This window comes from Gavialis gangeticus, unplaced genomic scaffold (assembly GCF_001723915.1).
Source record: "Gavialis gangeticus isolate Ggan-Ray unplaced genomic scaffold, GavGan_comp1, whole genome shotgun sequence".
NCBI classification, from domain to species: Eukaryota; Metazoa; Chordata; order Crocodylia; family Gavialidae; genus Gavialis; species Gavialis gangeticus.
In genome coordinates, this window is record NW_017729032.1 from 209,435,943 (window position 1) to 209,460,177 (window position 24,235).

The following is a 24,235-nucleotide window of genomic DNA, read 5'->3' on the forward strand; positions in this document are numbered from 1 at the left end:
TGATGCCCAGGAACAATAAACTCTGGCACAATAAGGGCCGGAGTGTATTGCTTTGCCTTAATAGCATGTGTAGATGCTCTCAGAATGGACTTTGTTTAATTTAGAAAGAGAAGACTAAGGAAGTCTATGGTAAGTCTTCCATTGCTTAAATGGTTGTTATGAAGAGAACAGCTCTCATTTGTTCTCCATGTGCATCAGCATCAGGACAAGTATACTTACTTGGCAGTGAAAGAGAGTCAGATTAGATGTGAGGAAAAAAAACTGTCTATTAGGGTACCAAAACACTGAAGCAGATTTCCTAGAGTGGTTGTGGAATGCTGATCAACATTGATTATTTTGAACAGATTGGACTGGTGGTGACCAAGACACAGCCCACAGGCCAGATAGGGCCCATGAAGCTATGTCATCTGGTACATGAGATTTCCCATGAATCTGGAAATTTGATGGGAAGGCATAAGGTAGCAGTGTTAATTGCTTCTTGAGGTACTACAATTAACGCTGGCACTGCTTGCCCTGCCACCAAAGTTCTAGACCAATGAGGAGCCCTGCAGATCAGATTTGGAGCACACAGCCACGTTTCCTGGCCTGTAAAGCATCCACATGGCTAGATATTTGGTGGTGGGAGGAATGGCTACTGCGGTTCTGGGAGCTGCAGCAATTAATGTTTCTATGGCAAAACTCCAGCCCCAGGGGCCAGGTGACACGCTCCAGCCCTGGGCCCATGCCATTCATCCAGCCTGTGGGGCCTGATGTGTCGGGCACCACTTGGTTAATCCCTCATTAAGTACATAGGTATGACCCACTTAACTATGTACGCTTCATTCTGTCTCACAGCAGGGGTATCAACTAAATATCATGTGAACCATTCTAGCCCTACCTTTGAGTGATTCTATGAACAAAACAGTTAACGTGTATCTGAAAAGTTACACAACATTTATATACTTTGAACAATTTTTCAGTTGATGAGTTAAGGACAAGGGAACAGCAGGCCAACAAAACAGAAATGTACAGGTTACCTACATAGAATTCTTTTAAATGAGTCAAGCAATTTATCCTAGGGTTGTCAACATGGGATAATTATCCATCTCAAAGATGTGCTGAGATAAGGGCAATTCAGTATTTTCTCTAAGATGATAAAGAATTACTACTACGTCAAAATAAAAAAAATCTGTTTATTGCAAGTGATTCTGTGTTAAAATATAAAAAGACAATTCTTTGGTTTCCTCCTGAACACTAGTGGAAAGTACAACCCATTTTAAACCAATGAAACAACACAGACCACATTGAATCATTCTGATAATCCTGACATTTTAAGACATACCTATTGTGCATCATACTGTACATCATATTCGTGTCTGGAATTATTTTATCTATGCCTGTTATTGAAATATGCATTTGTTTAAGACCAGTCATGAAATATTATATAACTTCCAGAGGAAAAATTATTAAAATTTGACATATTTTACAGGTGATATTCATAGATTTTCCTAATAAAGTCACAAATAAATTCAGATCAGGTCGTCTGGGATACAACCTTCTATCTGGATTTCAGCTGGCCAGCCGCTGTATCGGTTCCTCCTGTTGTCAGAATGGTTGATCTTTTAAAAAACAAAAACATCAATATTCATTTTATTTAACAGCTAACATCACTAATTTGACAAAATTCAGGTCTCAGTAAAACAGAGGGTAGAAGGAGAGAAAAAGAGGAGGGCTTGAAACTAACAAAGAAACTTGGTATTTTGCTTATTTTATCTGGCAGTAGTCTTCCACCAATTCTATAAACATTCTGCAAAATGCTTTACTTCTGGGAAAGATGTTATAACACAGAACCAATGATGGTATATTTTCACTGTAGGTATATGGTATTGGTAAGCAGCTCTCAAGAGCGTTCTGGAAAAAATAGCAATCTACGTATTGTCCATCTGCTTTTATAAAATGGAACATTTAGAAAAGGGAACACTGATTAGGTTAGATTAATCAATTTCTTGTGTCTCCTTGTAATACAGAAGCATAGTTATTGTGTTGGAAGGAGCATACAAAACAGAACATCTCTGCTGCAAATAGTAATTCTGATACGTAAATGACCACTTAAATTCTTCCTGAACTCTGAAGCCACCATTTTCAAACCCCACTTGTGATTTCTGCATCTTTAAGCCTGTGTACCCAACTTGAGACATTTTAATAAGAGGTCCTAATTTACATACAGTGCTGAGCTTTTTTTCCTGAGAATCAAGACTCCCTAAATCACCAGTCACTTTTAGATATTTGTTTCCAGAAAGAAGTTGAAGTAGGACATCATAGAGTGTTATGGATATTACATTTAAAATTAAAAAACCCAACCCAAACTAGACAACAAAACACAAACCCAACCTTTTCTTTCTCAATATTATCTGGTAACTTGAAACCTTTGGCAGCTATGAAGACCCAGCTTGACCTGAACTTCATATTCCTTATTTCTTTACTGCCCAGCTCTTCTATTACTCGTTTTCCATCATCTTTCAATCTAGAAAAAATAAACTATTTAGCACAGAAATCTTTCAGATGCATGGCTTTAAAAATAACATGAAGAAGGACACATAAGAAATGCCATAAGGAAGGATACCATGTCAATATTTTACTTTGCTATTTCTGTTGATCTATCAGTGGACAGTTTTCTAAAGCTTCCTGTATCTTTCCACTGGAGAGCTCTCTACTCACATGCCATCACATTCCCATAGCCAAGCTCCACCCCTGCTACACCTGTGCAGATTCACTGTTTGAGTTTCAAAGGAGGAACAGAGGGGAGAGTCTGTGATGAACAATAGTGACTGACATTTTGCCTGGTTTCCCAGTATATTCTCTGAATACGTGGCTAAAAAGTGTTACCTCTAAGAACTACATATTTAATATAATATACTTTGGGTTTAAAATTTCCCAAACTAAAAACCGAAAAAATTGAAAGAATCAAGTTAAGGCGTGTGGAAGGATACAGAATAGATGCATTACTGTAACTGGAATTACGGATCCTATTGCAATGGAAGATTGCCGTTACCAGTTAGTTACAATTATCTATTATCAAAAAACTGAATCCCCGTGTCAAGGATTCTGAATTTTCTGTATCTTTGAAGATATACAGTGGAATCTAAGGCCATGTACCACACCCAGTAGGAATGCCCTCAAACATACCACATGGCTCTGGCTGTGCTACCAGCCATGTGGAAACTGTAGTTGTGTCCACAAGGCACTGAGGACAGACTTATTTACCATGCTCATCAGCACCAGTCTGCCTGTTCTCAGTGCAATATATATTTGGCTTTGATGCTGCTGGTCAGATAGCAGTAGGGTTGTGTGAAGCTTCAGTAGTCGATTCGATTTGGAGGAGATTTGGCCTGATTTGGATACCGAATCTCTGAATCCAAATTAAAAGATTTGGTGATTCGGTCATAGGCTAACAGGCAGCTGACACAGCTGCCTCCATCTGGTAAGTCTGTTGGGGTTGGTGAAGGGGGAGGGAAGGATTGGGGCTGGGACAAGCTGCTCAGCTGGGGTGGGGGGCATGGGATGCGGGCATGGCAGTGCCCGGAGCGGAGGCTATGCCCTGCTGCCACTTGCCCAGCCAGGGTGGGGAGGGGAGGGGTGGGATGCAAACACAGCTTGCTCCTGTTGGCTTAGAAACGGTATTTAAAGGCCTGTTTTTTGGGAACTGGTTTATAGGTATAGATATATGCATTATAAGGGGTCAAGATGGGCAGTGGGGGTTAAATGGATTTCTAAAGAGCTTGGGAAGACACACATACAGCTTCTCATGGCCCTGGAAGTAGACAGGCTGTCTAGCACAACAAGGCCAACAAGGACACATGGTCTAAGAAATAGCCTGGGAACCAAAGAACTATGTACCATACTGTCCCATAACACAAGATAAGTAACATCAGCAACAAGGCCTCAGAGAGCAGAGGGGCCCAAGTCCCGGTTTTGGGGGAACCGCCCAAATTAGGAGAAGGCTCGGAAGGCTACGTGGATGTGTGACCACAGAGAGACAACCAACCAGAGATACCCACGGATGAAGAGTCATCAAGAGTCATCAAGGGGGTAGGAGAATGTGGTGGGCCAGTAGGGGGTGCTCCTGTGCTGAGCCACCCACTTCACTGTGCCCGACCACCTTCCAGACTCTGAGTGCCTCCTTGGGGGTGCCTCACATCTGGCCGACCCCCTTCCTGGAGCACACCCGCTAGCCTAGGAGTAGAGCTGCCACCACCCAGAGATGAGCTTGATTCTGGCACGGTGTCCCCTGGGAAACACAGGCCTAGTAGCCCTTGAGGGTATTTGACTCACTTCAAGAACTTGGGGTGCCCCCCTCAGTCAGAAGCACAAGTAGTGGTCTCCCTTAGTCAGCCGAACCAAGGGGACCCCAAGGCATAATCTAGACCCGCTCCCAATAAATCTCCCACGCTAGGTACAAAAGAGAACTTTATTGGTTACAAGGAATAGGGTTGGAATAGGGTACAGAGTTGAGTAGTATCAGAGAAATCCCATGGAACAAACAGGGTGGCTGGAATGGCCTTTGATCACACATCTGAGTTACTGCAAGCTATATTTATAGTTAGATCTCAAGTAGCTTACCCACAGGTATCATCCAAAGGCAGGTAGAGATTCCCTCTGGAGGCAGGCAGTTCATTGATCATGAGTTTTGAGAGAGAGAGAGCAAGTTTCAGATGGTCCAGCTCTCTCTCTCTGAGTTTTCATCATGGCTACTGCTGCTCCTCCTGGGCAGTCCTTAACTTATATAGCCCTTATGACCTCATTTACCTGGCCCAATGGAGGCCAGCACCTGTTGGTTGCCAACCAACCAATTTGAAATGCATCACTGGTTGCGGGGCAGACTGACAGTCTCTAGCCCACTAGAGAGCCCAAGCCCCTCACCTAAGTATGTGATGCCAGTCACGTAGGCAGAGAAAGCAGGTTTTCCCCCTCTCTCAGGAATGTATCCAGCTCAGCTCAGGTTACCTAAAGAGACAGAGTAAGGTGTGCACCCTCTGCAGGGCCCATCCTAACCAAATTGTCACAGAGCAGAGTTTTTGGGGAGAAACAGAGGTGGTCTTCTGCCACAGAGAATACAATAGCAGAGACTTGAGATCAACAAAGGGTCCCTCCCTGTTCCTTCTCATGCCTGCCCATCTTGCTCCCTGAGAGGAGTCCCCATCTCTGTCCCCCAGAAAGGGTCCTTGAAGTCACCATGGACTGAGGGCATACCAGCAGCCCATCTCATACACCCCACTGGAGTGGGGCTGTAGGTCTTGTCATCCCACCTCCAGACTGCTGACACTCAAGAGAGGCACAGCCTCAGAGTAAGCCTGCATCCTGACCAGATGTACTTTGACTCTGATGACAGCCCTAGGATTGGTGGATATAGAATTGTTTGATTGTCTGTACTGTTGCTTTTTTGTTCTTACTCTGTATCAATAAATTTGCCCATTATCAACCGGCAGGTGTTGTGGTCAGTCTGAGGGTTATGCCCACCCGGACAAAGTTACAGTGCTGGGTCCAAATCCAGTATCAACAGCTCCAGGTAGAAGGGGGCAAGCAGCAGCAAGGCATAGCTCCTGCTCCCAGCACTGCCATGCTTGCATCCCACGCCCTGCTGCGCCAGCTGGGCAAGCGGCGGCACTGCCCACCCCCCTGCGCCAGCTGGCAAGCAATGACAGGACAGAGTCCCCACTCCCAGTGCTGATGTGGGCGTGGCAGCGCAGGGGCTATGCCCTGCTGCCACTTGCTCAGGCAGCGCGGGGGGAGGGGGGAACAATGCAGGCGTGGTAGTGCTGGAAGCAGGGGGTTATGCCTGGCTACAGCTTGCCCCTTTCTGCTCAGAGCGAGCCATGCCCACATCCTGCCACCCCCTTGCTCCCCCCCAGCTGGGCAAGCAGCAGCAGGGCATAGCCCCCAATCTGAGTGCTTGCTGCACCCATAGCATGCCCCCTGCCCCCCTCCCCAAGTAATGTGGCCCCCCACCCTGGCTAGGCAGCTTGGCCCAGCCCTAATCCCTTAGTCCCCTTCGTTCCCTTGTCTCCCAACCCCAACAGACTTACCAGCTGGAGACAGCTGTTAGCTGCCTGTTTAGTTTATGGCTGAATCTCTGAAGTGGCACCAAGTCTTTTGGATCTGATTCGGCCAAATCTAAATCAGGACAGTGATTTGAATCTCCGTATCAAATCACTGTCCTCCAATTCAGACAAATCCGAATCCGAAGTGAATGCTTGCTGCTTCACACAGGCCTAGATAGTAGCATGTATGGAGCGTCACAATGTGTTTGGGAGCGCTGCTACTGGGTACAGTAAGTTTCAGGTCTTGAGCTGGCCCGAGAATCTTTGAGAAGTTCAGTGTGTGTCATACAGGCAAGCATTAAGTGGACACAGCATTGAGGTAGGAGATTAAACACGCTTCTACATCAAGCTATATAAAGTTTCCCTTTCCAAAAGTATGCAATTCTGAATTTCAGACTTTTGATTATTCTACCTAGGTTGGAATGTATTGCTTGCTTACCTGGTACTTCCATCATCATGGGTCACCATCAAGAGAAGCGATCCCTGAGGTGCGTTTTTAATGAAAGCTGTCATCTCTCCAGAGAAGTCTGCTGACACCAGACAAATGATCTTTCATTACCTAGATATCTACTCACAAGACGTACATTATTTCCTTCCTATTACAATCAACTTATTTCTATTATTTCTAATTTTGCTTATGCAAAAGATAAAAGCAAAGGAGTTACTAATTTTAAATTTACAAAGATAATTCTCTCGTTTGCATCCAAAGGACCCAATCCCAGTTGAATACTGGATGGCCTTCAGCTCTCAATGATAGAAGTGAAAATACAGGTTGATCAACACTACCCAGAGTCCACAGGGAATAGATAGAAAAAAGAAATCAGATGGCTACTTCTTAAATGTTTACATCCAAAACATCTGTACATAGATACCACAGATTCTGTTCTTCTGTTCCCTATGTTTACCACGAAAACATGTTACACTTACAGACATATCAAGGTATAAGCATCTCCAGTGTGAGTCACTCCTACAGTGTTCCATAGTGTAATGATTTTTGGTGCTAGTCTACTAATTTTTGAGCTGAAACATGCATCCTAACACAATCACAGAGCAAGTTTGAGGTTTTATTTCTTTAAGGCAGGCAGCATTTGAAGGCAGCTGATTTGTGGCACCAAACTATATTGCACTGGTATTTATTTATTGCTTTTCCAATGCCCAGACATATGCTAAGAGTTTTACAGACCATATAAAGGCCCTGACACCAGCCTGAAGAGTTTAGAGTCTAAGCACTGTACACAAAACTATTCAGATGATTGTCCCCAAAGATGTCACCTGTAGTCGCATGCATTTTTCTGTGATTGCAAGAGCACAGACCCAGTCCATGACAGCTTTATGCTCTCCAGGACTGTCTAGGATCTCAGATTAGTTTGCTTGACTGTTAGAAGTGTTAAAAATACATATATATTTATAAACCTAAATTTAGTTTGTTTCAAGAGTGAGACCCAAGCCCCATTCATATTTCATTTGTATACATCAGCCCTCTTTTAAAAAAAAAGGAGTTACTTTCTTAAAAATTGTGTTCTCTCTTGTATACAGTCTATATAATAACCCAACTAGAAACAAATCACTTCTGAATAGTAAAGTATCTACAAGAGCCTCTATGCCACCTTTAGGCTTCAATACTCTGATCTGTCCTCACCTCCTTCCCACATGTCAAAAAATTTTGTAGAAACAACTTTTCCTGTTTTATCTGCAATAAAGAAAATGATTCATTTTAATATACAGACAAAAATGGAAAGGGCTATTTAGGTATAAGTAAATACAACAGTTGACACTATAAATAAGTATATCTTGTTTATATTATGATTTTGAATTTCTATTACTTTTAGATTTCCTTTCAAATCCAAAAACTGATCTGGTAACTGTATATATATAAAAAACTGGATAGAGTTTTTTTCTGTTACACAGCTAGTTTGTTGGATTCCAGTTTCAAGAAAGCTTTAACAAATCAGGTCTATCCATCAGACATCAATCAAAGAAAACACCATGACTATATAGGCACAAATTCAAATAATGTAATTTATTCATTTTACAGCCAACTGAATTTGGCTCATCAAATTAAATAAATCTTCTTTTAAATGGGAACTAAAGCATTTTCCAAAATGGCAACTGTTTTTGAATGCCCAACTTGAGCCTATGTAAGAAGGACCCGATTTTAATCAATGCAGCTTCCTCAACTGTACTGGTCATCATGGTATCTGAACACTCATGTATTAATGTTTTGGTAGCATAACACTGATGTTGTAGCAGTGATGATCCAAAAATTATGCAAGCAGCAAGGATTTCTTAGGGTGGAATCTCTTGTTGGACCAACTATGTAGAGTAGGGGTGGGCAATTATTTCGGCTGGAGGGCCGCTTAATGAGTTTTAGTGAGCTATAGAGAGTTGCAAGGGTACCCTGCCCCGTGACAGGTGCCCTGTCTCCTGGTTGCCATCTCGGGACCAGAAGTCCCACCGCAAAACCTCTAACCTTTGCCACCAGAAGTTCCTTCTCTTGCCCCCCCAGAAGTACGCCTTTTGGGAGGGGAGGGTTGCCACCTTGTAACCAGAAAAAACCCCACATTATACACTAAAAGTCAAACACCTACTATAGTATATTTTAATTTTATAACAAAAATATTTTTGTCCTGATTTGTGTTCGTATACTCTATAGAGGTAATTGTGTAGTAGCTCATAAATGAAGTCTTACTTTTATATATTGTGTGGGGGGTGTGGAGTGTGGCTGTGGGTAGGTGTGTGTGTTTGCTGGAGTGCGTGCAAGGGGGGCAATTGGGTAAGTTGGGAAGTGTGTGTATATACGTGGGGTGTTGTGGGAACACGGGACATTTGTGGGGTGTGAGGGAGGGTGGAGGAACTCCCCCCATAGTGCACAGCCCTGGTGCCGGGAGCAGCAGCAGGTGCTTGGGGTGTTCATGGCTCATGCAGGTGCTGCCACCCAGTGGTGTGCAGCTCTGGCCAATGGGGCAGGTAGTAGCAAGGAGTGCAGCCAGGCCGGCTCGCCTCCTGCCTGCATGGAAGTGGGGTGAATGACGGGGTTGGGCCCAGGTAGGGGGACCAGGTAGCAGTGGATCCAAGGTGGGGTCCAGGGCAGTGCAGGACCTCCTCCTACAGTCAGGTGGCAGCCTGCTGCTGGATGGCGGGCAGCTGTCAGGGGGAAAGTGGGGCCAGGGTCGGGGCTAGGTAGCAGGCACCATGAAGGCAACTGCCAGGGCCAGAATGGTGTCCAGCACCCGGTGGTCATCATCCATGGCCTGCACTGCCCAGGCCAGGATTGTGTGGGCGAGGAAGACGCCACTGGGGATGCCACACTGGCTCTTTGGGTCCCACGCAGCTGTCCCTGTGCTGCCGGGCCTAAGCAGTGCCCAGTAGAGGGGCATGGCATGGAACTGGCAGCCGGGCAGCAGAGGCAATGCCCTGAAGCATGTGTAGGCTCTGGGCAGGCTACTGGGGGTGTGCTGCAGGCAGATGGAGCACACCCTGCTGGCCAGAAGCTGTCTGAAGCTAGGCTTGAGGGTTGACAGGCCTAGCCATAGGCTTTGGCAACATGCAGCATCCTGAAAGCCTGGACAGTGAGGTCCTGGCAGCTGCATGGCAGTGTGGTGCCAGGCAGCGGTGCTGGGGTGCAGGCAGGCTGGCACAGATAGGTTGTGGCCTGCCCAGGGGGACAGAGCCTGGAGCGCCCTCAGGCTTCCTGCATGTGCCCTAGGGCTCAAAATGCCTGCAGGCTTTTAAAGTCTGAGGCAGGGGCTGCCATAGAGGCAACCCAGCCCTGGGGAAGGAAAGTCTCTCAGCCGGGAGCTCTGGGGCTGGCATCAGGCTGGTCCCCTAGTGGTAAGGCTGACCTGAGTGCAAATTTGCTCCTGGGTCACATCTACAAGTGCGTAACTGCACACTAACTAATCCCGCATAAATTTGCTACCTCACCATTAAAGGTTTTTACTGTCTAGATGTGCACGCTTACTGCACAGTAAACTAGGCCTTAGTTTCTCAACCTGTGGTATGCATACTCCCGGAAGCAGCCAATGCCACCTGCCTGCTCCACAATTACAGTTGCTACCTGTCCCCTCTCTCTCCGCACTTCCCTCTCTCTCTTCACCCTCCCCCCTTCCCTGTCTTGCTCTCTCTCCTGTGTGCTATATCCTTGTCTGTCTCTCTCTCTCTGGCCCTCTTTTCCTCTTTCTCTCACCCCTTTCCTCCTTTCAAAACTATGGCAAAAAATTTGGCATGCTGCGCACTGCGTGGCACTTTAAGCTCCCCAACAATAATTTGGTGTGCCATGCTTTGTATGACACTGGGTTCAGCCCTCCTAGCTTTGGCCAACATCACCTCTAGCCCACGTAAATTCTTAAGCACCCCTGGTGTAAAAGGTAGCATCCCTACCCACAGCTGATCAGACATCTGTCATATCAGGGCCTTATATACGCAGCCCTTCTTCCAACATATGGTACACATTAGTCTGTAAATATAAAATCCCCTGGAAAATTGAGTGTTGGGGTACTTGGTAAAATTTTCAGAAGTTAGGGGGTACTTGCTACTTAAAAGGTTGAGAAACACTGAACTAGGCTACTTCACAGTAGGTGTCTTGTTTAGATGAACCCACCAAGTAGGAGAAGTTAGGGAGCAGAGTCTGTTCCCAAGCCTTCTGCCAGCCTATGCACTGGGCCTGGGACCAACCCCATGTGCCAGCCTGATTTGGTTCTTGAGGTTCCTAGAGCCACAGCAATTAGTGCTGCTACCATTCTCCCACCACCAAATTTTCAGACCTGTGGGGATCTGTATTTCTTGCATATAATGCCTACCCCAATTTCTAGGCTTTGGAGGGGGGTAAAGATGCAGGCTATATGCAAGAAAATAAGGTAATTTGTTCCAATGGTTAATTGCCACCACTGTTAAAAACTCATACAGTTTTTCCAATTTAAATGAACCTATTTTTAACCTCCAGTTCTTTATTAGATTTTAAAAAAATTCTACTGTCAGAAATGTCTTCCCCATTTAAGTAATTTTAGTCTGTGGTCAAGTCATCTCTCGAGCGAACTAAATAAATTGAACTCCTTTAGCCTCATTGTTAAGGCAATCATTACAAATCTGAAACCATGCCTGTAGTTCTTTTCTGAAACTTTTCCAATTTTTCAACATTGTTTTGGAAATGGGGACACAAGAATTTCCAGAGAGCATTTTGTCATGCTCATTAGCCTCATGCACCAAGGTAACACCTCTTCCCAACTCTTATTTGATATTCTTCTGCTTAGACATTCAAGTACTGTGTTTGATCTCTTACAGCAGCACACGTGAAACTCATCTTTATTTGATTATCTCCTGAGGCCACTAAATCTTTTATGATTTTCGTAATGGAAAGTAAATACAACTAAATTTGATAATAAAATGGAAATTAAAAATTTTGCACCAGCTTCTCATGCTAAATTACACTGACTACCTCCACTTAGGTCAACAAAGCCACACCAGTTTATACAAGTTGAGGATCTGGCCCTTTTACTTCTCATGTGCCCTTACTTTAAAGTCAGAATACAACAAGATCCAAATAATCTATTTTTTATGTGGGAAGACTTAGCGCAGAGAAACCAACACACTATACTTGAGCATGTTTTACAGGTCAGTTAGTGATCTCTGGAGGCTCCATTAATACATGCATTTATATGTATTATACACACACATTCTATACATATATATTATATTTAAGGACCTACTTAATTCACAGCTAAATGAATTTTCATGGCTTGGTTGCAGAATGAAGAGCTGATTTATACCGCCCCACCAGCTGGCACCTCCCTCTCCTGGGCAGGCTGCAAGGACCACTGGGTCCCACTGGGGAGCCAGCATTTCTATTAAGTTTTTTTTAGGTTGATTTTATGGAGAATTGCAGATTTTGCTGTTCCCACAAAATTGTGAATTAAGTATGTCCCTAATTATATAACACACACACACACACACACACACACACACACACACAAATGAACATATATATATTGCATACAATATAATTATATATTTTACTCTGCATTCCCTCCTCCCTCCCATCTTCCATTAAAGGACCAAGACATTTCTGTTATGTTACCTATCAGGTAATCCTATCTCTTTGGATATCTGCATTCTTATGCTTGGAAATTAAAAATCTTATTCCTGTTTCCCAGAAAATATATTTTGATCACATCTAAGATGAACTTCAGTCCATCTGAAAACATGCTGCAATTACTAGAGACCATAAGGAAATGGGAACTGCCCTAAACTGGTGAGTGACAGAGAGATGCACACAAATGTGGCAGATTCTGTTCTACTGCCATGGAGAAGGTAGCTGTTTTCCTTTGGGACAAATGGACTTTCAAGGACCAGTTCATGCTGAACAGGGAGGTACACAGGGGTCTGCAAACTGTTGGAGGGCACAAGAGTCTATTAACTTAGACTTGGGTAGAAAGTGGTTTTCTTCTCATGCACAAACTTTAGTGATTTTGCAAACACATTTTCTCTTCTGTTCATTAGGATGAAAATGACAACTTCTGATTTTTTTTTGTGAAAATAGGGCAGGGAATGAGACAAGAACTATCAATATCTCAGCATTTAAGACATTCATGTAGGCTTCAGGAGAGGCAGGAACTAGATTTCCCACATCCCCTAGCCATCAGGGTATAACCTGTGTCTTTCTTTGGCCCACTGAATATTTATTTATAAAAAAATGCAACAGCTCCAGTATGATTGATTGGGAAACTCAAGGGTTAGCACTTGAGGGATGGAGGCAAAGGTTTAAGATGCCATACTGCCTGTATGCTAGGGAAATTCTCTAACCCCTGGCTATTGTCAGTATCCCTCCTCCCTACTCCAGGAGTCTCTCCCTGGACTCTGCTATTCGTGTCCCCTTCACAATCCCCACACTGTGATGCAGGAGAACACAGGCTGACCATGAGCAATCTGGGTCAGGCAATCAGTGCTCCCCTATGCATGCTGCCATCTGTTGCCAGGCAGACTAAGGAAATCTGCAGAGCAGGCTGAGATGTGCGCACAGGCTCTTCCCCCACTACACAGTGTCAGCACTGTAAATACTCAACTCTTCAGGGCCTCAGCATTTGAATGTCTGTATGCAAAGCAGTTCTTTTAATGTGCTATCATATCTTTCTGCAACATTTTTTCTCTTACTTACAATTTACAATGGCAATGTTTATCCCTCTTCCAACATTACCCCTCTGCTCACTTATGAGTCTGAAAAAAAAGACAAATCAGTCACGAATTGTATTTCCTGAAGGCTACATTGCCAAGTCATATATACTTATGCAAAGTTACTTCCTGCTACGCAGGTTTTATGTTATTCATTTAACAGATGACTACGAAAAGTAAAGGACCTATGGCCTTAAAAATCTAGGGTTTTACTGTTTATTGGACAGTTCTCTCTGTAGATGCACAAGTCTCACAGTAAATACAATTAAGTATTCCCTATCAAAATGCAGGACAGATGGAAGACAGCAGTACCAAAAGTAGCGCTACCCCATATAAGTTTTATATAAGCGGGAAGTCTATCAACACAGAGGGTCTGAGTCAAGATTGTCAAGAGCAACCAGTGTTTGTACATGCCTCAGATGATGCACTAAAAGGGGTGTGATTTACAGAAATGCTGAAATTGAAAAAAACCCAAAAAACTTTTCAGGATTTCTAGTTGGACACACAAAAACTGATGTACTTTTAAAGCACAGGTCACATTGTAAAATCTTGAGCCAAAGCAGCTTAAGTGAAGAAACAGAGATAAAGCTTAGATACAAGGGTTGTTTTTACTGTTTTGTTTAAGGATCTGGTCAGCCTAATTTAATCAATTTGATTGTTTCAACTATGCAAAAGAGAACTCTTCTCTGCCATTTCTCTACCATACAGAAAGATCATAAAAGGCGTCGATGAGCCAGAAGAGAAAGACATGCACACAAAGAAAACAAAATAAGAGTAAAGGAAAAGGAAAAAAAGTAGCACAGATAAAAACAAGTGTACTTTAAGAACACATACAGTCTGGGAAAACTAAAAAGACAAAATAAAAAGGAGATGAAGTTGGGTTGCATTTATTGTAAAAATGAATACAAGGAAAAATACCTCCTTGTAAAGCTCCAGGGTAAAATAACTCATAGACAAGGCATCCTGTTTGTGGACCAAACAGAATTATTTAGAAACGAAAAGGAAGGGAGTAGTAAAAAACTCACTAAAGCTAGTAACTCCTTTAGGAGGAAGGAGCAAGACGAGAACTGCCAGACAGCACATGCTACACAAACAAGGACAAGAGTGACAGAAATATTAAATCCAAAGTAAGTGGCAGTTCTGGCACTAACTTCAATGAAAATAGTATTCAGACCCAGGGACATAGAAAGCAACTAGCTAGTCTAAAGAGAGAAAACACATGGAGCAGAGATGAGAATAATTTAAAAGGATGTTTAAAAAAAAAAAGAAAAAGAAAAAGAAAAAAGGCTAATAATTACTAACCAAGAATGTATGAAATCTAAATTAATCCCACTCCGGATGTTCAGGTGTGTCTTATTTGTGGTATGCTTATATTTTATGATTAAACTTTTTGGAAATGAACTGTCTTGTTCCACATCAGCATTGTACTAACTGTTATAACTGAATCAGGAGAGGAGGAGAGTCAAAAACAGATCCTGGAGATAACCTTCTGCTGTGGTATAAAATAGCAGCCATCTAGCAGAAATGAAAAAAGTTTATCTGCAAGACTTGAAGATGCTAGAGTTCTTGCTTGAGGGATCCAGGCAGTATAGCAGAGTCATTAGTATTTAAAGGAAAAAGCCCTAAAGGCCAGAACAAATGCAACATTTAAAGTGCTTCAAAAGGCAAGCACACGCCCATGAAGCGCTCCAAAACAGCTGAAGTTGTCCAAAGTGACCTTGGATAAAGCAGCAATTTGTTTAAAACATTTTTGAAGTGCGTCCAGTTACCTGTATACACTCTATGGAGCATGACAGGGGGTTAAACTCAGTCCCCTAGCATCCCATAGAGCTCCACTTGTTTCTTTCCTCCCTGGTGAGGTGGAGGAGGGAAGAGTGGGGCAGAAAGTTAGTGAGTGCTCTTCTATGTCCTCCACTGCTCTCTGAAATCTCTGAAGCTCAACAGCCATAGAAATGCAAAAAAGCATTTCTTCCAGGGAGAATTTGAAGTGCTCCACACTGGAGTGGAAATTGGAGTGCTTCAAATGTATGTCTGCCTAAGACTAGTGGCTCTGTGCTACGCAGATTATCTCAATCCAAGAAGTTCTTTTTAATAAAAAAGACTTAGCTTTTGCTGCTAGCAGACTAAACAAACTCTTCTGTTATTGAGCTTATCCTTGCCTGGGCTCAAAGTAGATTGGTACTTACAGCTCATCTTCAAAACAAATTTTAGCCATTTTTTCTTTGCCGCCACCACTGAGCAATCGATAAGCGTAGCTTCTAGGTGCGCATGGAGACCAGTGGTCACATTTCTGTCTTTTTGGAAGTGGGGCTATAACAAGAGGAAGGAGATCAGTTTCTGTTCAAACACTATGTAAATACTAGGTGTACAGGAAAATTACTATTTAATGTCAGCATAACAGGGTAAGATCAAAGCCCAACCCTGTCAGCCTACCATCATCATGCTGAAAACACTAAGTTTATACGGACTTGAAATAAGCAACTGTCTGCCAAATGGCTACAGGAAGCAGGGAGGAATTTAAAGAGATTGGGTCCAGCAATCTTTCCAGGAGATCTTTCAGTCAGTGGTCCACAGCACACCTGTAGTGGCCAGTAAGAATTTCTTCCTATTTCCTTTTTCACAGACAGCCTCTTTTCTACCTTGAATTACTACTACTGTAATCTACCTTACTCACCTTTGGCTTTTTTCCCCCACTGCTTCCCCACTCCTGCCCACCTTCCTTCCCTGCTTTACCTCTTGTTTTCCTAATGTCTACCTATTTACATTCTCCTTGACCTCCTGCCACACTTTTAGCTTCTCTCATTCCTTGGAGTCTCAGAACAGCAGAGACTTCTTATGCCTGAGGAAGGGTGATTGCACCTGAAAGCTTGCTAAGAACTTTCTTCCAACTACCCAGCTGGTCTAATAAAAGATATCACATCTACTTAAAGAAACTTTCCTGCATTAATGCACTATTGGCTTTTGGTTTCCCCTACACATGCCTTCCTTCGAAACATCAGACATGGGCCACACCTAGAGTTGGGGGTTGGCTGAAGTGTGATAATATGCCTACCAGTATTTAGAAACTCCTAGGTACCTGGCTGGAGGGTGCCACTTGTGCATTCTGGGTCAAACTGATCTGTACATTTGGGTTCAGGAAGGGGTTTTTGCAAGCACGACCGCAGCATTTTTTGCCTTCTATGGCAGCATGAGGCACAGCCCTTTTTCTGGGATCATTCAAGCATAGTTTAACTGCATGGCAGGGCACTAGCAATGCCCTCATCTATTCTGGTCTTTACAACACATATTTTTTTTTTAAATAGAATGCTTTGGGGCTGTTACAAAACATGGGTTGGAGCGCATGGTTTTGGAGACCCTTTTGGAAGAACAGTTGCCTGTGAGTGCATGAGATTTGACTGGAAAGACAGAAAGGAATTTCCTGAGCCAATGTTCCTACGTAAGAAATACATTTTATAATATGGAAGAAATAGGATGAGTCCTTACCAGTTAGATTGCTTTCCGCTTAGCAAACGTGCATTTCTCTCACACCTGGTGTACTGAGTGAAACTGAATGAAATAGACCCCAATACCGTAATGAGCTCTGTTCAGACAGATTTAACTCTCTCTCTCTCCCTGGAATCTCACTGACTTCAGTGATCTCCATATAGCTGGAAGGTTCATTTAAAGAAGTCTCATGGAAGCACCTCAGATTTTACGGCCAGAAGGAATCATCGTGAGAATCTGGTCTGACCTCTTGTATAACATAGGGCACAAATGTTCAGCCAGTAATTCTTATTTTATGGCCATGACTTCTGGTTGTACTATATTGTATTTTTTGGACGGCCATTTAATCTTGTTTTAAAGACTTTCAGTTAGAATCTACCACATCCTTGGTAAATAGTAGTTCCTATTGTTAATTACCTTTACTATTAAAAATGTGCATGTTATACCTAGATTCAAACTTTAATGTCCAGCCACTGGATACTGTTATACTTATATCAGTAAAGGATCCTTTTGCTATCAGGATGTTTATCCCCTTGGAGACACTTTTAGATCATGATCAAGTCACCTCTTAACCCTTTGGGCTAAATTAACTAAACTGGTCTTCTTTAAACTCTTTGTAGGACAGGCTTGCCAGAAAGCGAGTCATTCCTTCAGTCCTTTTCGAAAAAAAATTCCAATTTTTCAAAAGGCAGAAGGCAGTGCAGGGTGACACCTTAGAGACTATCTTGTTCAGAAAACCATGAGCTGTTGTAAGCAACTGCCAACTTTGTCAGAATCTTACGAAACTTCTGACTATGTAGGGTGTAGCCTACAAAAGCTGATCTGATGAATGAGGTAGTCTCTAAGGACACTTTTACACGTGCTCTGATGCATTCTGATTTGAACAAGTTGGACCAGACTTGATTAATCAGAATGCTCCAGTGTGCCACAGCATCTCAATTTTACAACAGCTTTTAAGTTTAGAAACCAGAGCTGAATACAGTAGCCTAGTAATGGTCTCATGAGGGCAGTTTACAGGATTAATTCTGCTTCCCTGCTGATCTTCAGAACCTGTTATTTGTTGAACAACAGCTTCAATACGTGTGTGCACTTGTGTGCATGCAGACATATATACCACATATGTACACCCTCCAGTATTTTAACATACTAAGTTAAGACACCTCTATGTTCTAAACATTCCCTGCATGTCTGTTTAAATGATTCCCTCTCAGCAAAGGCAAAAGTGCTAGTCTGGGATCATAGCATAACACTTAGTGTTTCTAGCAGTTTTGTATACTACGTTGCACTTGTTTTAGCTACAGGATAGTATAATGTAAATTCATGCTATATGAACCACTACATACAAAACAATGTAAATATAGTGAGCCTAGCCACATAACAACGCTAAGAATATCCCATCAGCTCGGATTAAATCTTTCATCAGTATTACACTGCAGTGACAAAAATTAACTTTGGTCATGTTTAAAGTTTTTGCTTTTGAACAAAAAAGATCTTACTGTTTGACAAATTAATCTAACTGTACTTGCATTATTGGCAAAGAGATTCTGATATTAAGTCCCTGCAAAGCCCCACGGCTATTAGTTAGTGACCAACATGGGGGGGAAAAAATCCACCATGCTATACAAGCAACTCATTCATTCTTAGAACAGCACTTAACCAAACACTTATTGACTAACAATCTGTTTACAGGTTAAATAACAAACATTGTGATTGTTATGAAGTATATTATGAGAGAGAAAAGATGATACGACCATATACCTTTGATTACAGGTTTCTCTCCGATGTTCTGAAGATTTTGAATAGCTGTTGATACTGTCTCTTCAGGTATGATATCTGCAAACACATAACCCAAGTACCAAGCACAGCCTGATGCTAACAGAAGCCCTGATAACTTCATAAGATCTGGCAAGAAACAAAGAAATCCATCATTTATTATGAGATAGCCAACAGGAAATAAAAAATATATGCAAGGACACCTCAAAGTGTTGTTTCTTCTATGACAACGCCATACAAATGGACTGCTTTGATAAGGAGTATTTGAAAATCAGCTCCAATATTCTGCACTATTTAAAACTTGTGATAGGGTTGCAAACAGAGCGAATATAACATTTAACATTGATAACCCTTTTCTTCCTCCTAAAACCTTAAGGGTACTATAAAACCTAACCCCAAGCAAAAGAAGGACCTCTTATCCTACGCCAAGTTTTGACACCTCCCGCTCTAAAAGAAGTGCCTGAAACTACATGGAGTAGTGATGGCAGCCCGTTACACCGTCCCATAATTACATGAGAGTTTCTCCAATTGCAGAACCTAGAACAGTACATACAGCGGCTGGGAGGCAGATGTGTGTTTGCAGCTTTCTTTGCAACAAAACTCGTAAGTAAAGACCACTAGAGGTGCACAATACATTGGTCCAGATCATATCAGCATTGAGAAAAGGAAAATTTACATTATTAGCAATTGGCTTTTTTGGGCTGATGAGGCAGATAATGTTGCCATGACCAGCCCGGCAGCTTGGAGAGTAGCGTCCAGCTGGTAAAGTCTGTTGGGGGAGGGGGAAGGGGCGGGGGCAGACTGAGGTCCCTACAGTGAGGGAGGAAGTGGGGCTGAGGCAGAGGCAGGCACTGCACAGCTGGGGTGGGGCACGAGACGGAGCTGTGGGTGGCTCATGTGGGGGGCTTGGGGGCAGGGGCTGGATCCCTCTGCCATGTGTACCCCAGGGGAGTCATGGGGGGCATGTATACAGGGCGAGGGCAGGCTGCTGCTGCGTGCTGGGGCCAGAGGCAGCATTGGGCTCTTCCCAGCACAGGGGGCCAGGGCTGTGCTCGGGACAGTGGTGCTGGGAGGGGGAGCTATGTGGGGGCCATAGCACCGCCACCCTAGTGCTGCTGCTGCCTGCCCTGCCCCCACCGTAGCCCCAGCTCAGGTCTCCAGCTGGGAAGAGCCTAGCACTGGCCCCAGCCTCAGCCGCCTGCCAATGCCCTTTGCACATACCCCCTATAACTCCCCCAGGGTACGCATAGTGGTGGGATCTGCCCTCCACCTCTGTGCACCCCCCTGAAAGAGCCACTTGTAGCTCTGGCCCATGCCCTGCTACAGCCCGCGCCCCACCACGGCTGGGCCAACCCTGTCCCTGCCCCAGTCCCACTTCCTCCCTCATTGTGAAACCTTGATCTGCACACAACATGCCCCTTCCCCTCCCACCAGAGTTACCAGCTGGACACTGTTCTCCAAGCTGCCAGGCTACGTATCAGCCATTGGATCAGTATCAGCCAATATGTCTTGTTAGTAATCAGCCATCGTTAATAATCAGCCATCGGTATTGGCCTCAAAAAAAAAAAAAAAAATCAGCCATTGTTACTAAATCAGCCATCGATGTTGGCCCAAAAAAATCTTTAATCGGTGCACCCTTAAAGACCACCGTTTCAGATGCATGATACCCTTACTTACCAGCAACCCACTGACCTGGAGATAAAATGCAGCAGGATTAATGATGGTAAAACAAACAAAATAGTACATTTCTATAGTGTCTTCACTCATAAGTGATTGGAGTGCTTCACATCGTAAATATGTCCATTTTACAGAATAAGAAACTATGATCACCACTGAAATGCAGCCATTTTGGGGTGTTGGAAAGGACGTAAAGGACAGAGAAATATTGGGAAAAAATACATCACAATTCAGACAGGAAAATGAAGAAGAAACATAATATTTACAGGTTTTACTGCTTTAAATATTTATTTTCTGTATGGCAGTCAAAGTTCTTTGAGTAGAGGTGATATCTTTTATTAGACCAACTACCTAGTTGGGAGGAGGAAAGTTTGTAGCAAGCTTTGGGGCACAAACACCCTTATTCAAGCACAGGGAGTCTCTGCTGTTATGAGACAGTTCTCAAAGCAGCAGAGACTCCCTATGCCTGAACAAGGGTGTTTGTGCTTTGCTATGAACTTTTCCTCCCCCAACTACGCAGTTGGTCTAATAAAAGATATCACCTCTACTCAAAGAACCTTGCCTGCCTATGTCCTTGGAGCAGCATGGCTACAACCAAAAATCCAGAAACATGGAAGTTATTTTCTTTATGTAAATTCTGCTTAGGTTGTCCTGACAAATTGCTACAAAGTCCTAGCATATGGGCTTTGTAGTGAAGTAATCTCAGCAAGCTAAGCCCTATGGAAAAAAGTGATTTTAAAGTACATAAGCTAAAATGTGCTTTTTATAATATATAAACACTAACACCATGTAAAGTTGGCATTTTGGTTTCTGCAATTATAAATGTCTTTTCAATTAAGATATTTTGCTTTCACTTCAATTTCAAAACTGTGCCATGAAACTAAAAAAACTAAACAAAACACGGATGGAAGCAACGGGTAAAAAAATCCTTCTAAAGCAAAATATGAAGTGCAGCAAGTAGGTGAGATAGAAAGGATTCATGGACACCATGAAGTATAAAAAATTCTTTTTCTTTTGAAACTAAGATCTAAACGTGCCACTGAACACAATGGTCTGCTAATATGAAAGAGCAGAACCTTGAATCTGGTTATTATGCATGGCATTTTCAATATCATTATTGAAAATGTTCAGGCTGCTCATTTAAATTCCAGGCTGTTAGCATGGTATAATCTGACAGCAGGTTTTTGTTCATTTTAGCTGCCAAGAAATCAATCTGTGATTATACTAATAAAGTGAAAGGAAAAGTTTTCACTTAATAAAAAAGTACTGACTTTCTTTAATGCACCCCCCTTCCAGAGAAATGCAATTAAATGATTTAAGCATCTACTCCTCCGGACACATCTTGACTACCATGCCCTCTAATACAGCTCATTTTTCTTCAAGACTGAAAACTCAAATATAGGTGAGACTGTAGCAGAGATCTCTCTTTAACTGTTTCCATTGAAATAGGGGGAGATATAACAGAAGAACTAGGAGAATTAGCACCAACATTTAGGTGTGATGGTAGGTCAAAGATGACAAAAAAAAAAGGACCTAACAACAGCTACAAGTAGCTATGCAGGGAAAAAATGCTTTCCTAATTAGTGCTATTGGATCTGGCGAGGAAAATAAAATAAAATACAATGGAAAACTGCATCCAAGTTGCAAGAAGCATAACTAGTAGTTCTTCCTCTTTCGTTCTACAATAAATGTAAATGAATGTCTCGGGTGCAGTCATTTAATTCCTGACGTAGAAGTGTTCACCACAGTATTTAAACCTACTTGATTAAAAAGAGAACTCCCGACACAATTCTAGTTTACATGCCAACATTCTTTATTAACTCCTCTACTTCCTGGTCATTTGGAGGTTATTCCAACTTCACCACATTCACAGCAGAGCTCCAAACTCTGCAAGTTAAGACCTGTACCTAACCATCAAATATACTGAAATTTGTATGAATATGAAAACTTTTAATCCATACACAGTGCACACTTTTTGATCAATCCAACATTAAAAAAGAGCAATTTAAAGAGTTTTCAGAAGGACTTTACACATTACACAACAATCAACAACTCTCTGCAAATCTAGCATAATGTAACTGACAGGGAAATGGAACCACACAAGAATACCCTTTCTGTTACCGAGCCAGCATGACTGACTCTAAATAGGTCAAAAGCTCAAAAGTAGCTGTGGAAATTTAATCCTGAATGTCTCTTTCCAGTATTGAAAATGTAAAGATCCAGGTTACAAATACAGTAGGGTATAAGTCATAGCTTTTTCCCCCCTATCAAAGTGGCAGAAACTTGTAAGTTAAAAAAAAAGACCCCAAAATTTATTTCAGAATTATTTTCTTTTCTTGTTGAGTTTGGGATTGATTTGGTTGAAGTTTTGTTACAGACTTTGGGTTGAAAAAACAAGTATGTTGATGTGCACTGGTATCTCAAGGATATACAAATATAACAAAATAGAAAATAGAAACATAATAGAACATAAACAAAAATAGAAAATAAGCAAAAATAGTTTATTTTCTACCTATGGGAATTTTTTATCATCTTTAATTTTCCCTGAGCCTGAGGAAGGGCACATGTGCCTGAAAGCTTGCAGAAAACTATAATTATTTGTGCGATTTCTTAGTTGGTCTAATAAAAGGTATCGTCTCTGAACCAAGGGTTCTAGAGTTTTGCATTTCTTTTTGTCTCAGACCAACATGGCTACCAAATACATCCCTGAATAAGAAAAGCATGGAAGACCTAACTAATTAAGAGCCTGAGAACTCTCTTGTAACATTTGTGCGATTTACTTGCATACCCTAGGTTTTTTTAATTTTTCCAATTTTCACCTTTCTAATATTTGAGGGAAACATTTACTAAATGAATCACATCGTACGGACCTATAATTCATAAAACCAGCACTGGCTTATTTTGGATTGGGTCAGTATTACTAGAATGCTTTTGGGGGCAAGCAAGGGCAGTTTTGAGGACAACTGCACACATCTCTCTCTTTCCTCTGTCCTGGGGTTAGACCTCTGTCACCACAGATAGCAAATGCATAAATTACTGTGTAATTTCTCATCCACGTACTGCCACTCCTTGTTCATAATGCACCTCCCTGCACGTATCACTCAGGGAAGAGCTTTGAAGATAGCAGGTTAAATTCCCACCCATATAAACATACTTATCTGGATGGATTTTGAAATGCTTGTCAAAGTCTTTCTAGACTACGTATGCTAGTGGTGAACAGAATGACAAGGCACCCTGCTACACGTTCTAGCTAGAAACCAGCTAGAGTTGTTACACATTTTCAAGCACCAGTTTGATATCTGGTTGGCTCTTTTTATAGCTGGGCAGTTATTTTATCATGTGATAATTACTTTGCATGTGTGACCAGTCTAAATTCATTGTACAATTCACCAGTTTGATTGTGTGACAAAGTTCTTTGCGCTTGTGGTCAGTCTTACTTTGCAGCTGTGACCAGTCTAAATTTATTGCACGATACAGTGAACTGTATAAGTACTTTGCACATGCAACCAGTCTATATTTATCGCACAATTCACCAGTTAACTATGTAATAAGTACTTTGTACTTGTGACTGATCTTAATTTGCATGTGTGGTTGGTTTAAAAATATTGAAGGATTCACCAGCTCAATAAGTGCCTTGCACTTATGTCTGGTCTTACTTTACAGATGTAACTGGTCTAAATGTATCATGTGATTCACTACTTAACTGCATAATAAGTATGTTGGGCTTGGGGCTGGGCTTGCTTTGCATCTGCCACATGTCTAAAATCTATAGTGCAATTTAGCAGTTCATAGTGTGATAAGTACTTGGGGCTGGTTTAAATTTATTGCGCGATTACCCAATGAACTGTGCCAAGCATGTAATGTGTCACAGGGGCCAAGAAAGCAAAGACCAAAAAGCAAAAGCTCCGTCCTCTTGGGGGCCCTCCTTCAGGTAGTTAAAAACTGCTATCAAATCCCCCCTGCGCCTTTTCCTCTCCAGACTAAACAAGCCCAGCTCTCACCAGCCCAGGGGCCGGGAAGCCGAGGGGAAGAGAGAGAGGTAGGAGGCGCCGCGCCTCCCC

The 24,235-nt window shown here is 42.5% G+C and overlaps 2 protein-coding genes across 3 annotated transcripts in view; both read right to left on the bottom strand.

The window, feature by feature from the left end:
- The window catches only part of LOC109302323 (interferon-induced GTP-binding protein Mx1-like), a 40,164-nt gene extending 38,817 nt beyond the window's left edge, over positions 1–1,347 (bottom strand). Inside the window, 1 exon segment of the mRNA XM_019523883.1 lies at positions 1,322–1,347. Within this exon segment, the coding sequence (XP_019379428.1) occupies positions 1,322–1,347 (26 nt within the window).
- FAM3B (family with sequence similarity 3 member B) overlaps positions 1,314–24,235 on the bottom strand; it is a 23,109-nt gene continuing 187 nt past the window's right edge. The window contains exons 2-8 of one of the 2 annotated variants that reach the window (XM_019525542.1): positions 18,483–18,626; positions 15,428–15,551; positions 13,228–13,286; positions 7,717–7,767; positions 6,517–6,607; positions 2,371–2,503; positions 1,314–1,598 (exon numbers count right to left, since the gene is read on the bottom strand). In XM_019525542.1, the coding sequence (XP_019381087.1) occupies positions 1,509–1,598; positions 2,371–2,503; positions 6,517–6,607; positions 7,717–7,767; positions 13,228–13,286; positions 15,428–15,551; positions 18,483–18,626 (692 nt within the window). In that variant the 3' untranslated portion in view covers positions 1,314–1,508. The remainder of the gene's footprint in view (positions 1,599–2,370; positions 2,504–6,516; positions 6,608–7,716; positions 7,768–13,227; positions 13,287–15,427; positions 15,552–18,482; positions 18,627–24,235) is intronic. The other variant, XM_019525543.1, reaches the window with a different exon arrangement.